Raw genomic sequence first — 15,625 nt, 5'->3', positions numbered from 1 at the left:
AACCTTAGTCTTCACGATTTCAACAGCATCTGCCCCTTGCAGAGTGTGCATTTCCACAATATTATGTATTTATTGCAGACTCTTTTAATATATTCACTCTCTGTGAGGTAGAGAAAGCAAATAATTCATCAGGATTGAAATTGAAATGAATAAAACTGACACTTGCATACAGAGGCGACTTTTACAATCTGGGTTACTTCTGGACCTGAACAGAAATGTCTCATTTTTACAAAGTTAGTGTATCAGCCTTGCAAGGGCTGTGTAATGGATTGTGAAAACTGAGTTTGTTTCATTAAAAAGCTCTGAATTGGAATGCTTGGCTGTTTTGCCCCAGCGCTACACTCTTGTTTGACTCAAGACCAGTATGGTTAGTGTTAATGCAGTACTGGTTTGCCTTTAGGCCACCATACACATTCCTTTTATAGGAATAAGAAAGGTGTCTTAAATGTTATACATCTGAAATATGCAAATGTCTATCATACAGGCAGTCATCAAGATCAACAACTATGTGTGCACATTTTGAGGCAAACCTGTATTTGCTCCCATATTATGTGTGAAATGGCCATTTGTGGTCACAAGTGTTTAAAGAACATTTTTCCAGTACTGACTTGGTTGTTAACAGCCTACTAGAACATTCTCAGGACTTTTAAGCTAAGTTACATTTGCTGAGACCACCTGCTAAGCAGTGTTATGTAAATAAAAACATTTCTTTCTGGATTTTTCACACATATTTGCTTCAAGATTTAGCTGTTTTAAATGCCTTGAAGCATTCATTTTAGAAACAAGCATTTGCGTAATCTTCAAAAAATAAAGACATGCAGATGAAACACAAAAAAGATGTCTTTGCAAATATTTTCTAAGAGATGCAAAATATTCTAAGTGTACTCAGTTGCATATTTCTATTAGCTATACAGTCAAAGAGACAATTTGCAGAGATATTGCAGGCCTGGGCAAAACCAATTTGGCAATGTGCTTGCTGTTTTAAAATGTCTTTATCAAAATAAATAAATGCTCGTGGGAAATTGATGTTGATCTGGACACTCTAGGGCATGATCTAGAGTGCCAGAACCTCTGGATTTGCATTTCAGACTGCAACTCCTCACAAATCACTCTGGAGGACTCCTTGATTTTTTTGGAGAAGTTTTTCAGGGGACAGAATGCGCTCTAGCAGGAAGGAGAATAAGAAGCCTCTCAGCTTGGGTGAAAGCCTATAGATCCTTATATCATCTTGCTTAATTTATTAGCCCAGTTCACAAGCATCCCCATAACACAATGAGCCTGAATTAAATTTATGCAGAACAATAAAGGGCTTTGGAATTTTTTAATTTTTTTTTACTGAAATGAAATAATATATGCCAGAATAGTATGTAAAGATGAAGTCTCATCGAACAAGGAATATGGCCATATGTTCAAATTTAAACACACTGAAAATGCCACCGGATGTAATTATCTACATCCTGAGATTTAGACATATTTTCACATTCAGGTCCAAGTAATGTGTATAGAATTGTTGATATATGACTTTCTGCTGTACAGTTTATTTTCTGTGTTTTTTTCTTACACCTGTTTTCTGATGCCACACTCTGAAGTAATCACTACTCTCTCACCAAAACACTTCTTTGCTAGTTGTTTATCCTGTGGGATTCAGAACTGCATGCTTAAAACCAAAGAGCAGTCTAATTCCCACCACAATAAATTGTTTCAGTATCATCTTTAGACCCTTTTGAAAGCTGTGAGTGAAAAAGAGGAAATGGTTTACCATGGCAAAATGCATTTTCTATTGTATGGCATGAAGCAATGCAACCAGACAGGGTAGGCAAAAGAGTAGTTAACAGCATGGACCTTTGTCTTCTGTAATGGTAATATGACCTTTTTGGTCACTGCCCAAAAAATATAATAGCAGCTGTGAGAAACTTTTATTTCAGGAATTTTTTATGGAAGAGACAAAAATGAGACTGCAGAAATTCCCTCAAAATGTGGTCAACAGAAAGCCACATCGCCATTTGATGGTACTTTATAGGGTCACATGAGTTTCTACCGAACAGTTGGATGCTGTTTTTGTTAAGCCAAGCAATAATCTCCAAGCAAGATGTTTTAAAGCACCCCCAATTCCAAAGCATGACTCATTTGTGTCCTTGTTTCTTAAAAGTGGAATGCTCAGTTTTAGTGCTAATTGTTTACAGACATCTCCATTCTGAAAATTCACTAGTATCAATTTTGTTAAATGAAGCAATGCAAGCATATTCAGTGGTAGCGCAGAAGCACCCACACCTTGCAACTGTTGGATATACACATTTCCTCACTTTCACCATGTAGGACACGTGTTTCCCTTGACAAGTTAGATGTTGAGTGACTTAAAAAAGGAGGGGGCAAGGGTTGTATGGATGGTGGATCTGTATTTTTGGAAGCACCTCTGCATAGAGATCTATCGCTCATTCCAACCCCACCAATGATCCAGCATCAGCATCAAGTTGTGTATCACCAGTGAGTCTTTGCTGATGTAACTACATCAGGGGTGTCCAACAGGTCGATGGCAATCTACTGGTCAATCGCTGGGCATTCCTGGTTGATCACGTGATCCTGATAGATGCCCCCCCCCAAAAGCTCAACAACTCTGATCAATTCATCCCCAAAAAAGCTCAACAACCTTGGTCAACACAATGAGTAGATCACTGCCAGGTTTTGTTTCGTTTTGCTTTAGTGGGAGCAGATCACAGTCTTTTGGAAGTTGGGCATCCCTGAACTACATCTATGTATTTTATACAGTGAATATAGAATGTTTATATTCTAGTATTGCCTGTGGTTGAATTTTCTGACATGCTAAACTGTGGTTAATGTGAACCGGATAGGGAACATATGAAAGCAGGAGGAGGCTAGACTTATTCTTGTAACCCTAAACAATGATTTAGCATTATATTCAGCTGTAGCCATAGATTCTTGGGATGTTTCCAAGCAGCACAATAATATCACATATAAAATATATAATGGCTGTGCAGGTTCCTAGGGCCTGCATGTAAATGCTGGGCTGCCGGATGTCCTTTCTGATAGCTTAGATAATTTGTAAGTAACTGGGACTCTACTGCATTTTGAAAAATATGCAGCATGACCATATGGATAGTGAGGTGTGGACCAAAGTGTATCAAACACTGTCAAATTAAGCAAGCTTATCCACAGTTCCTTTTTGCCCTGTTCATTCCAGGCAGAGGTCTGTGCTTAATACACAGTGTCCAAGCGTTTTTTGTTATTTTGCCTTGAGCTTTCCCTGTGAAAACCCGCTCTTTAAAGCTGACTGCAAATGAAAATTCAGGTTTTCCATGAATTGATGTTTGGCCCAACTGAGCTTTAAAGAGCAGGTTTTCGCAGGGAAAGTTCCGGATGGGGAGGCGCTTGGACATGCGGCTTTAAATTGTGGACCGTGCCTGGAAAGAGCAGAGGAAATGTAAGCCCAGAGTGCCCTAAATATTCTACAGCAGCCTTTTCCAAACTGGGAACTTCTTAATGTTTTGAACTACAACTCCCATGAGTCCCAAACATCAGATTGGCAACAGGCTGGGAAAGGCTGCTCTATAGACATCATATTTTATATATTGGGCAAATATGCTCATACTTCTATAAATATCCAGACTATTCTAGCCCTTAGTGTTACAGTTGGGTTAGAAAATATCAAATTGTTCTATCTATATAAGTAAGATGGGATAATGGAGAACCTTGCTATCATTTCTTCATAATTCTACTTAAAATGTTTCTAATTAGTAAGTTAGTTAATGGCTGATGGATAATCCAGTTTATCCCTGCTTCAGGGAGAAGATGGTCTGATTGGTGTTCCTGGTGCTCCTGGTGGTTTTGGTGAAAAGGTAGAACTGCTTTTTTTTTATCTATTTATTGCAGCTCTGTGTTTCTTATTTCTCTCATTCTCTCGTTCTATTCCTTTCTGTTTTCCGGAAGTTGCAAGAGTAGAATGTTGGGTTTGGCTGCAAAAATCCCTTGAACTCACTGAATAGCTATATCAAAGTTCCCATGTTCTGATCAAACTCAGTGGGTTGCTGTGACAATAAAATGTATCCTAAACTGCTTGATGGAAGTCAAATATGATAAGTAGATGAATACATCGAAAGGTGGTCCAGAGATAGCAAGAAGGAAAACACAATGTTGGCTTCTTTCCAGTCTAATGTTGTGTAAAAACTTGGGGCCCATTGTTTGATACTAACCTGTAGTGTAATAGTGTTCTTTTAAGCACCAGTGGGAGCATAGATATGTGCATTGAACATGACAAAATATGTTTTGTGTATATTTGGTGATTAAAAGGTCATTATTGCGCAGTACTTTATATCAGTGAATCTATTGATAGGGGAGCGGGGGGAAATCATCTTTCCCAGATTTAGAGAGACTATCCAACTTACGTATTGTGATTTTTCATAAGATGCATTCAAACACTGCTTCCAGAAACTATTCTTGAAATCACACAGCTTCTTCGTTCTAGTGTAATAGATATTGTATACAAACCTTAATATCCAGGCTTATTTTCTCAGCTTGAGATCTCTAGATAAGCAATATGTTCTACATGCTGCAAGAACACATCATATCAATAAGACTGGGTGTGCTGTTAAAATATTTTTTAAAATATTCACATTTGCCCAAGAAAACTTTATAATATATGTAGGCATTTTTGTTTAAAATCTATAACATTTGTCGGGTTTGCAACAGTTAAACAAACTTCTTTCACTTTTATGTGTGTGCACATCTTTTTATGTGTCTCTGTTGCTTATACTATATAATAATTTTTCCAGTTAACCCCTATTTTTTCAGATCTATCAATGAAGCATTGTTTTACAGGAAATAAGAGCTTGGGTGGCTATTTTGAATGACCATTTTCAAGCAAAAAGGCAGTAAAATGCCTGTCTCTCAGCTACTCCATTGCTAATAAAAAGTCTGCCGCTAGAAATAGCCCTCAGTGTTTTATCTACCATGAGTAGTAAAATGGTGATCTTAGCGATTAAGTCAGATTGTTTCTGTGCATGGCATTCATATGACTGTTGAGAACACAAGAAAAGGGAATAGGATCAGTGAAATAGTGAACTATTGGAGATTATAACCACCCAGAGGTACTTTAACAGGACGTAAGATAGTAAGTTGTCTATACACCTCAAATATATAGGATCATAAGGAAGTGTGAAGGTTTGCAGGCCTCTTTTCAGTTTGTTAAATATAAAGATGGTGCAAGCTATTTTGATCAAACTTGAAATTGTCAGGTACGTCATGGGGATATTAGATTTGAAATGGCGAGTTATTTTATGCAAACCTTTATTGTTGTATTTTTAGCTTCCCTGCTTTAATAAAAGGAAAGTGTTTCAGAACGTTAACATTATCATCAATAAAGGCGACACAGAAACATCGAAGGATGAAGGTCCTTTGAGGCTTGGTTTTTGTATATTTAGAAGCCCCATCTCAATCATTGTTATGAGTCAAAATGTATTCTGTAATTCTTTTAAGAAGTGAGTAATTAGCTTTCCCTCCTCTTACATAGAAACACAAAAGGGGAAATGTAAAGCAGTATCCATTGCTTCAATATGTTGAAATGGTCGTTTTAGATGTTTTGCATGCTACTGACTTCTTACATTGCTCCCAAAACCAGGGTGAACATGGCTTGAAGGGGGACAAAGGTGAAGCTGGAGAAAAGGTAAATAATACTGTATTATATAAACTGATGTTATTTGATATTACTATATATTGGCTTAATTATTTCTAGCTTCACCTGAGACCCAGTCCTCACTATTTCAGATGCAAAACTACTTTCTATAAAGATAATGGCCTAGTTCGCATGTCACATTAAACTATAGATTAAAGCATGCTTCTCATTCCCATTTAAACCATACTTTGTTGAACGGCTTATTGTGAACTAGGCCACTGATAGAGCACTTCAGTGCAAGGCTTCTGCTGTTCAGTCTAGTAATAAGAAAACTATTTTCGAAAATGTGACATTTACTGTTTGAAGTGAATTTGTAACCATTGTTCATATTTCATCATAAACCCAGCCTTGACAAAACACTTGGTAACTGATGTTACAAGGTTGCCAGCAGTAATTTATTGTATTTTTGCGTTTAGGACTTCCAGCTAACCCTTTTTCATAGAATCATGTAATAACTATAGCTGCAATCACTAGAGGAATCTCATGTCCATCATCAGATGTGATGCATGGTGGACTCCATGTGATTTCCAACATCAGCTTCAAAAGGGATTCCTGCAATCTCACAATTCACAGTAGCCATGTGAATAGGCATTATTGGTGGGTGCCAGTTTTATTTGTGTCTCCATCCCATCCTCACTGGGTTACAACCTTGCTAGTAGCTTCATGGACTTCTGGGGTCGGCTGAGTGACTGAACTGGATTTGAGCAGGTGACATGTTTAGTGGTTATTTTTTTAGAAGCCGTAGGTTGATGAAGCATAGGGAACAGGCTGAATATGACATGCTTCATTTTAAAGGCCCTCAGATGACAAAAAAGTTTGCTGTGTTGGCTTGGTGCATGTGGCACCTAGACTAGGACAGATTTTATTTGCTTAAATGTAAAGGGACCCCTGACCATTAGGTCCAGTCGTGGCCGACTCTGGGGTTGCGGCACTCATCTCGCTTTATTGGCCGAGGGAGCTGACGTACAGCTTCCGGGTCATGTGGCCAACATGCCTAAGCCGCTTCTGGTGAACCAGAGCAGCGCACGGAAATGCTGTTTACCTTCCTGCCGGAGGGGTATCTATTTATCTTCTTGCACTTTGATGTGGTTTCAAACTGCTCGGTTGGCAGGAGCAGGGACTGAGCAATGGGAGCTCACCCCGTTGTGGGGATTCGAACTGTGACCTTCTGATCGGCAAGTCCTAGGCTCTGTGGTTTAACCCACAGTGCCACCTGCGTCCCTTTATTTGAAGTATGCAACAGATTAAAAATAACTTTGACCATCTAGGAATGCAAGTGATACTGCAAAAAGAGAAAAGTTACTATCAACTTCCATTATTTCTAGCAGTTGTGAGATGGATAAAAGGGACATGCTTGGATGATATCTGAGCATGTTTTTATTTTTAAATAATTCTCAATTAACCTTTTAATGATTTTAAGTGGCTTCCCAGCAGCTGTGTCAAAGCATCCTTATGTCTTACAATTGTATTTTATTTGGGCACCAGGTTGGGATGGCTGCAGCTGCTGCTGCCACTCTGGCTGCACTATTTGTGTTCAGTTTTCCTTCACTCTAATGCAGACTTTGAAAAAATGTGCAGTCACAAATGCTAATAGCTTTCTGGTTTTGGTCTTGATTCTAACAAGTGTTTTGTGGTTGTCCAAAATATTATAGGAATCTCTGAGTGCTTAAACAGAGTTTGACATTCAGCAGTCCTTTAGTGCATAGATGCTGATAATAATCTATAGCCCTTCAAAATATACTGATGTAATGGAATTGCCTCTGACAAGGAAAGCCAGAACTGTGTGTGCGCGCATTCATGTGTGTGTGAGAGAGAGGGAGAAAGAGAGAGGGAGAGAGAGGTTGAAGAAAGGAATGTGTCAAACACCTATTCACTGAGGGAATTAAAACATCCCATTTTACACATAGTTGGGGCCCAAGCATCATTTTGGGGCAAGTGCAAATTAGTAACATGGGCCTTCACCACCACCCCTCCCCGCCCCATATATACAATATCATGAGTCATGAAATAAAAGTTTCTATTTGAATTTGGAACTAACGTTTTCTACATTTCTGAAATTGAACCGCTAAGAATTTTCAACCATGCTCCAAACAGCACTCCCCCCCCCCCCATGCAGTGGCCCCTTTCATGTGTCACACTAGGCTGTAGATTTTTGAAACCGGTAGTGGGGAAACTGTGGACCTCTAGACTTCAACTCCCATCAGTTCCAGCCAGCATGGCCAGTGCTCAGTGATAGTCCCACCATATATGGAGGGCCACAGGTTCCCAGTCCTTGTTTGAAAACATTGGCCTGGCTTTATACTGCTCCCACAGATGCACAGGTCACAGTATGGCTTGCCATGTCATGCAAACCCAGATCGTGGCTTGTTTGCTTCCGACTGCGATCTGGGTTTGAATGACATGGCAAACCACAAACAGTAAGCCAGATATAAGCCAAGAACAAACATTGGTGCAGTTATGACTTACTACTGCTGTGTGCTGTGGCTTGTTCATGCTGTGCACATCGCCTTGTGGGGTTAAGGAATCCTGTGCTGGGGGCAGGAGGCAAGTTCATGATTAAGCCTTGGTTTAAAACAAACTGGCACAGTGTGAGACGCAAACCAGCTCAGTATCAGATTTGGTGGCAAGTAATGGAGTGAAGTGAGGTCCTTTTGATTCCCTTTGCACTCCCAAGCATGGATTAAAAGGGCAAGGGCAGAAGGATGTGCAATAATAACAGAAAACAGCTTTGACCTACAGATGGGATAGGGAAGCCATCCTGGACACAATCCTACATGCTGCACTTCTCTGATTAAGCCTATTACCATCTGCTTTGTGTGACAGATGTCTGGGGGTGACTATTAATGTGAGCCAACACCTGCGCGGAGTACGTCTCACGGAGGAAGGTTCTTGTGAATGGCTGCATTGTGACAGCTCTTGGCTTTAAAGTTTAAGTCCTCCCCACATCTTTTTGCAGTAACTGCTCCCATTTTTTTGCACATTTTCAGAAGCAGCACTCTTGAAAGTATGTAAGACTGGGGAACAGAAGCTGTAAAAACCTGAAGTAACCATATGCTAGCACTTACTTATAATGGAGTTTTGCTCAGGAAACACGTTGGTGGGTCAAAAATGTTGAGAGCTCTGATGGTCCTGTGGGGGGTGCGGGAGCAAACACGGCAGTATCTTGGTAGATCAGAAAAAAAGATATAAAGCAGTTTGTTTGCAAAGCAACTATTTTGAATATTGTGGTCTCTGATCTTTAGAATGAGCCATTTTTAATTTGTGAGATGTTGTTGTTTGTTTTGGTTGAGGGAGGAGATGTGTCGTGAGAGGAGAGGAGCTGGGGGACCAATCACAGGAGACAGCCGCTGGGAAGATACCATTTTCTGCCAAAGAAGATAAGCTCCCTCACTTGAGGATGAGTGTGAACCCACTTTTACCTTTTTTTTTTCTTTTTTTTTGCAATGAATGAAAGTTGAACCAAATACACTCCATTTGGTTCAGTTTTTCATTTGTTACAAAACTAATGAAGTGGTTGTTAACATGACTTAGCTTGACTGGACACTTTAAGGTTCAGGATAATTTTTCAAAGAGGAGAGTGTTGTAGCAGTAGAACATATATTACTGTATTGTAGTTGGCAAGTGTGGTGTGTTACCCTGACAAATAAGTCTGCAGAGCTCAGGCCAAGGGCTTATTTCTCTTTCATGCTTGCAAGGAACCCCCTATTCTGAGAAGAGCAAATTATGGAAGCCTGCAGCATATTACAACTGAATTCGGCCAAGACAAATTAATGTATATAATTGGCAATAAAAGAATGTTCTGACAAGAAAAAACTAAAGAGGACAGGGTAGTAAAATATTGTTCTTGTGCCCAATTTGGGATTGTGCCACAACATACAGATTACTATTTGTATGTGAGCAATACCCTTCTTGAAAACAGCTTGCAGCTCTTTATTTTTGTTCTGAGAACGATAAAAAGTTAAATTTATTAGAGAACAGAAATTGATTTCCACTTGCAGCAGCAAATATCCAGGTGCAAATAGTCTATTGAGGGGGAGAATTTGACCTATATAAAATCAATAAAGTATTTCTAGCAAAGAACGTGGCCTCTAGTGCATCAGTTTTGTAGTGGGCTATTGATTTTCCAGTGTTTAATAATGGTATGTGTAACATGATGAGAAAAATAAAAATTGAAACAAAATGTAAAAGGAGAAACAGCATTAACTTCTTTGCTCTCAGAGTGCTAGACATCTAGGAGTGCATGTTGCAAGAAATACTGGAGGTAAGAAGATTCATTAATTCTAAGTGAAAAGTCAAAATTAAAAGCAAGTCCATTTCTCGTTGAGAAAATGACGCCGTCCGATTTAATAGATATTTACTTGGAAAGAAGTCCTACTGTAATCAGTAAGGCTTACTCCAAAGAAATTGTGCATAGGATTTTAGCCTTATAAAAATGTCTATCAGTCAGATATTTAACTGCCAGAAGTAACTCTCCTGCAAAATAGAGAACCTAAGTAGATAATACTGTTACATGCCACCCCCAATCTCCGAGTGATGCAAGATTCTGGGTGTTTCAAGTGCTTTACCTAGGGTTTGTGTTTCCTTTTGGAAATGAGGCACAGCAGAGACTGTGGTGTCTTTATGATACATGGTTTATTGACACATATATACAACCTGAGCCTACAATGGATGCATTCACAGCACTGACACCCCAAGAGGGTCTTGCTTCTCCTGTAGGCATACCAGTAGCTCTGGATTCAGATGGGCATCAGCCATGGCTCTGACCCTCAGCTAGCTGCCTTTAACAGACTGCCATCTTTTGTCCTATGTCGTAATCCAGCAAACTCTGAAGCCTGGCTTTTGTTATTCTTACTCATTCGGAGCAGACGGAGGGTCCTCATGCACTGTTCTTTAGTGTTCAATCAAAGCAAACAACAATTCAGGTTTTCTGCAGATTTATGTTTGCTCCAATGCTGCTTTAAAGACTGGGGTTTTGTGAGGAAAGCTCTGGAGCAAAAAAAAAAATAAGCCGATTGGACACTGAGCTTTAAAGTGCAGACTGTGTCTGGAAGAGCAGAGAAAAGGTAAGTGTGGATTAGCCTATAGTTGCCTTGTTGGGCTTAGGCAGAGGTGACCCAGATTCTATTCTGCCATGAAACTCACTGGGTGATATTGGGTCAGACGCTATCTCATAGGCTAGTTTTCCTTACAAGTTTGTTGCAGCAGCAAAACGGGGCAGGGGAAATCTCTGTACACTGCCCTGAGCTTTTCAAACGAAGGCTGGAATGGAAGTATAACAAATTAAGGAACTTGCAGAAATATAAACTGAGAGGTCACACTGGTATCAGAAGCTTGTGAAGCTGAGGCTTTACAATACATGCTCACCCGTCCATCACACATTTGACATTGTTGTAATCGCTGTGCGGAATCTGCTAGTCTCTAAACAACAATTGTAGCAGTCTGCTGAATCCACAGTAAATGTTGATGTCTTAAAAATGCATTATGTGAGAGTAATGCCATTTGTCAGCTACTGACAGGAAAAGATTGGTTCCTGACTTACCTTTTAAAAGAAAAGGGAACGGGGCTAGTTTCTGTTTCTTGTAAGGATTGGAATGTTCTCCAGCTAGAAATCAGAAATCAATCTTAAAATATGATTTATTGACCTATTGCATGAGCAGTAAGGGCGCTTTCAAAATTTGCTTCTCTTATATTCTTCTGGTTGTTTGTCACCAAAGCCTTTTTGGTCATGCCTTCCTGAAGAACACTGCATATGACCCTCTCCCTATTGTTTTAGTTTTGCAAAGGAGATATAAATATCCCAGTAGGAGGCAGAAGAGTGGGGATGTGGGGTGGGGATCAAGGCTATGTGATCCCAGGAGAGATGTCTGCATCCCCATTTCTTGTTTATTACTTATATTCTATTCTCAAGGTTTGTCATCTTACTGGGAGAGCATCCTTCCAGTAATTCTGGGAGCAGTCTGGTTCAGTCAGCATGAATGCAACTAGGGAATGCCTCCAAGCTGGAGAGCCTTCATACCAGATCTCTGTCTGCAAACCAGAACAAAGGCCTAAAGGCCTGTGTCTTCAGCTCAGTGTTCCAATTTGCTAAATTCAAACATCTGGAGGGGAAATGACTGACTATCACTGTTATCTGGACCCAATTTATATGGAGTTGTAAACTGGCAGTCATGAAAATGCAAGGCTAATTATAGAATTTAGGCCTGTAAGTGACCTTAAGTGTCATGTATTTCATCCGCTACTCATAATCACATCTAAGGCAGGTGCTTGTCTAATCTGTTTTTAAAATCTCTCATTTATGGATTCAGCAGTGTCCCCCTTGCACTTTGTTATACTGCAGATATTGTTGTTATAAAAATATTTGTACATGAAAATTCTCAGCATCTAAGATGGCGACCTTTCTGCTAAAGACCATTTGTAGGAATTTAAAGGCCTCTATGTGAGAAGACAAATCCTGTTCTTCAGAGATCTATGCTTTATTCATAGCATCCCAAATAACTTGGTTAAGGTACCTGACACGCTTCACTTGGCAGAGACTTGTGGAGCGGGACCTTTATAAATTAGTAGTAATGACTGGATTACTACTAGTAGTAATTTTGTTGCCAAATTTAGGGCAGGTGTAGTGAACTTGTGGCTCTCCAGGTATTGTGGGACTACAACCCACATCATCTCTAACCAATAGCTACACTGGCTGAGGCTGATGGGATTTGGAGTTGACAACATTTGGAGGGCCACAGGTTTCTCACACCTAATTTTGGGTCATGAAGGTATCATAATACTGTGGCTTTTAACCCCCCCCCCCAGGAGGGACCAGCATGGCTTCCTACGACTTTTTATCCAATTACTTTGTTCAGGGTTAAGAATAGGCAGCATTTGTTTTGTCATTCTAGTAAGGACTGCTGGTAGGAGACGTGAGAAATGCTTGAATTCCTCTCAGATATCATGTTGGCTACCTCAGTGCAAAGTAAGGGAGTGTTTTTCTTCCCTCTAATTTGTTGTCAGTACAAGATGGGGAGAAAGTGAGGTGAAATAGTGAAGGCATCATCATGTGGGGAGTGTGTGCACCAAGTAGGGGGCAAATATAGGGAAATAAGTCTGAAGTCTGGAGTCTTCTCCTGAGGCACTCTCCTGTCTGTAAAGGGCTTTTAAACAGCCACTGAGTGTATTCATTGGTTTTGGCCAGGATGATTTGGATATGGAGTTCTGAGATATCAGCTGAGGTAGTGGCAGAAGCTGGATGTTTGGAGATGAGCTGTGGAGGACTGTGTTCTAGAGGATGGGGAGAACTACTCAGTTGCTTGCGCAGCAGGGGAACTCCCCATTTTGATATGGTGAGAATATGAGTGGAGTGGGTCCATGCACAGCGCAGCAAGGTGGTCATTTAATTGTTTACTGCCAAATGTACACCTTGCAACAAAGTCTATGTGTATTCTGCTGCCACTCAATCCTGAAGTCTTGCATCAGTATGGCAGTTTAAGTTGCAAACTTGGCTGTGCTATCTAGTGTTGCCACATGGTGAACCAGGCATGGATCTGTTCAACTCGCCATCTAGTCACACCTGTTTACCAGCTGGCCTTGATATGTATTCATTTCTTTCTCACTGCAGTTACTTGTGAAGTGCTTGTAGTTCTGAACACCAAGTACACTCAAGGGGTGGTGTGTGTGTGTGTGTGTGTGTGTGTGTGTGTTGAACAGTGTAATGTAAGACTGGAGGTTCTGTTCGTGGTGACCCATGCAAGAGATAGAGCCCCTACAGCAGCAACAACAAAAAGCTGCTTCCATGAATACAATTTTCCCCCACCAGCCATTATTGGAACTATTTTGTGGCACTCTTGGAATTCAGTAGTAAATTATAAAAAGGCACAGTGCTCTAAGAAGTAATGAACAGTAATGTGGAAAAAGTGAAGGATAGGATGGGTTTGTTTGTAGACTCAAGGAAATAATAAAGACTTCAAGGGAAGAAGAATGCACCATATTCACTGAATGAAACCAGAGTTTCTAACAATTGCTTCCTTATTCTTTGTTCTCTGCTTTCCTTTCCACTCTTCCATTTCCATCTGGCTCTCTCTCTTCCCTTCCCCAGCATATCGCTGCCACTAGCCTTGGTTCTACAACTCTTTTCTAGCTCAGACGGCCCCTATTGATGGTTTGCAACTCCACAACAATTGTAGGACATCAGTTTTAAGGTTCTAGAATTAGAACATAAGCAATGTTTACAAAATAAAATAAAAACACTTATAAAATAGTTTATAAATTTGCCAGCCTGCAAAACATTAAACTGGGTATATAGTAGCAGGCATAAAATTTGGAAGAAAATTCCAGGGTTAGTTAGGCTCTGATATGCTGGAAGTCAAGTACACCTATATTGTTTACACTGGAGAAATAGCTTTGAGTTAAGAACATGGAGCAGAAATCATCTTAGTTGAGTCAACTTAGTTCTGGACTGTTACAATAACAGAATTAAAGTGATGAATAATATAGAGACTCTTCTTTGATATTGTACTCCTTTTTAAAGGGCTAAGTGTGGTGTAGTGGTTGAGAGCAGTAGTCTTGTAATCTGGGGAACCGGGTTCGCGTCTCCGCTCCTCCCCATGCAGCTGCTGGGTGACCTTGGGCCAGTCACACTTCCTTGAAGTCTCTCAGCCCCACTCACCTCACAGAGTGTTTGTTGTGGGGGAGGAAGGGAAAGGAGAATGTTAGCCGCTTTGAGACTCCTTAAAGGGAGTGAAAGGCGGGATATCAAATCCAAACTCTTCTTCTTCTTCTAAGTTTCAACTTTGGTAGATATGGGAGTTTAGAGAAACATAACCCCTTTCATTTTTCAGGAATAGCATTCATTCTCAGAACCTAGTGAATCTACATTTTAAGTTTTATAGCTGCCCTTAATTTCACCTACTTAAGTTGCCACATGTTGTGACCATATATATATATATCCATATAACTGCTGGAGTGTAGTGGGATTACAGAGATCACCTATATGCAAGTCAAATTGCAGCCTCAGGTTTGTGGCTCAGTAGAAACTGATCTCAGTAATTGCTAGAAGCTTCTCATTTATACATGTCAATGCCCACATTGAAAAACAGGAATAATCAACAATAGGGCCATTAATAATACATTTTTTTTACCTCTTGGCTGCCTGTTTTTGCTTAGCTGAGCAGTCACCAGCTTTAGTCAAGCCATTATAAAATAGTGAAGACCTAAGAACATGCCAGACATGTTTCAAAAATCAGCTAACTAGCTGTGCTGCTACTGTTGATGGAGAGGTTGCTTGTACTCTAATGCCTGGTTCAGAAATAAGTATTGTGCCTTTTACCTCATGTCTCACATGCAATAATTGAAGTCTTTGGGGGTTTCTTCTTAAACCGCAGTTTCCCACTACACCTGAACTGGGAAACTGTGGTTTAATATCTGATATTAAGCCTCAGTTTCCAAGTTCAGATGTAACTGGAAACTATGGGTTAACAAACCACAAAGGTCTTTCATAACAGCGCATGAGAGAAGGCAGGGGAAAGATGCAGTGAGTACCATGCTTATTCTGCTTGAATAAGCCATAGTTCATTAAACCAAGGTGAACACCTGAACTGATGCTAAAGATGAAAACCTCAGGGTCTCAACAGTGTTACAAACAAATGTGTGTAATAAAATTTGACAGACCCATTCTTTGCTGCAAAAGAGCGATTTGTAGTGAAATAGAGAAGCGTGAGCTTGACAGTTTTTTTTTAAAATAAGATGTCTATTCTGCATCTTAAATTGTTTAAATTGTTACAACAATTTAAAATACAAGAAAAATAGAAGAAGCAGAAGATAAAACTGCCAATATCTATCACATCTGTTCCAGCACAGGCCTTACATGAAGAGGAAGGTGTTCAGCTGGCACTGAAAGATGGATAAAATCAGTGCCAGCCTAACCCTAGATGAAAGGATGTTCCAAAGCTAGGATGC

At 40.0% G+C, this 15,625-nt stretch overlaps 1 protein-coding gene across 6 annotated transcripts in view; it reads left to right on the top strand.

Moving 5' to 3' along the window:
- COL19A1 (collagen type XIX alpha 1 chain) overlaps window positions 1-15,625 on the top strand; it is a 178,937-nt gene that overhangs the window by 71,028 nt on the left and 92,284 nt on the right. For all 6 annotated transcript variants that reach the window (XM_083431524.1, XM_083431520.1, XM_083431522.1 and 3 more), the window contains exons 11-12: window positions 3,801-3,854; window positions 5,633-5,677. In XM_083431524.1, coding sequence (XP_083287650.1) covers window positions 3,801-3,854; window positions 5,633-5,677 — 99 coding nt within the window. The remainder of the gene's footprint in view (window positions 1-3,800; window positions 3,855-5,632; window positions 5,678-15,625) is intronic.

The sequence above is a fragment of the Podarcis tiliguerta genome, assembly GCF_965153285.1.
Source record: "Podarcis tiliguerta genome assembly, chromosome: 3".
In the NCBI taxonomy this organism is placed as follows: domain Eukaryota; kingdom Metazoa; phylum Chordata; class Lepidosauria; order Squamata; family Lacertidae; genus Podarcis; species Podarcis tiliguerta.
This window is presented reverse-complemented; position numbering and strand designations above follow the sequence as displayed.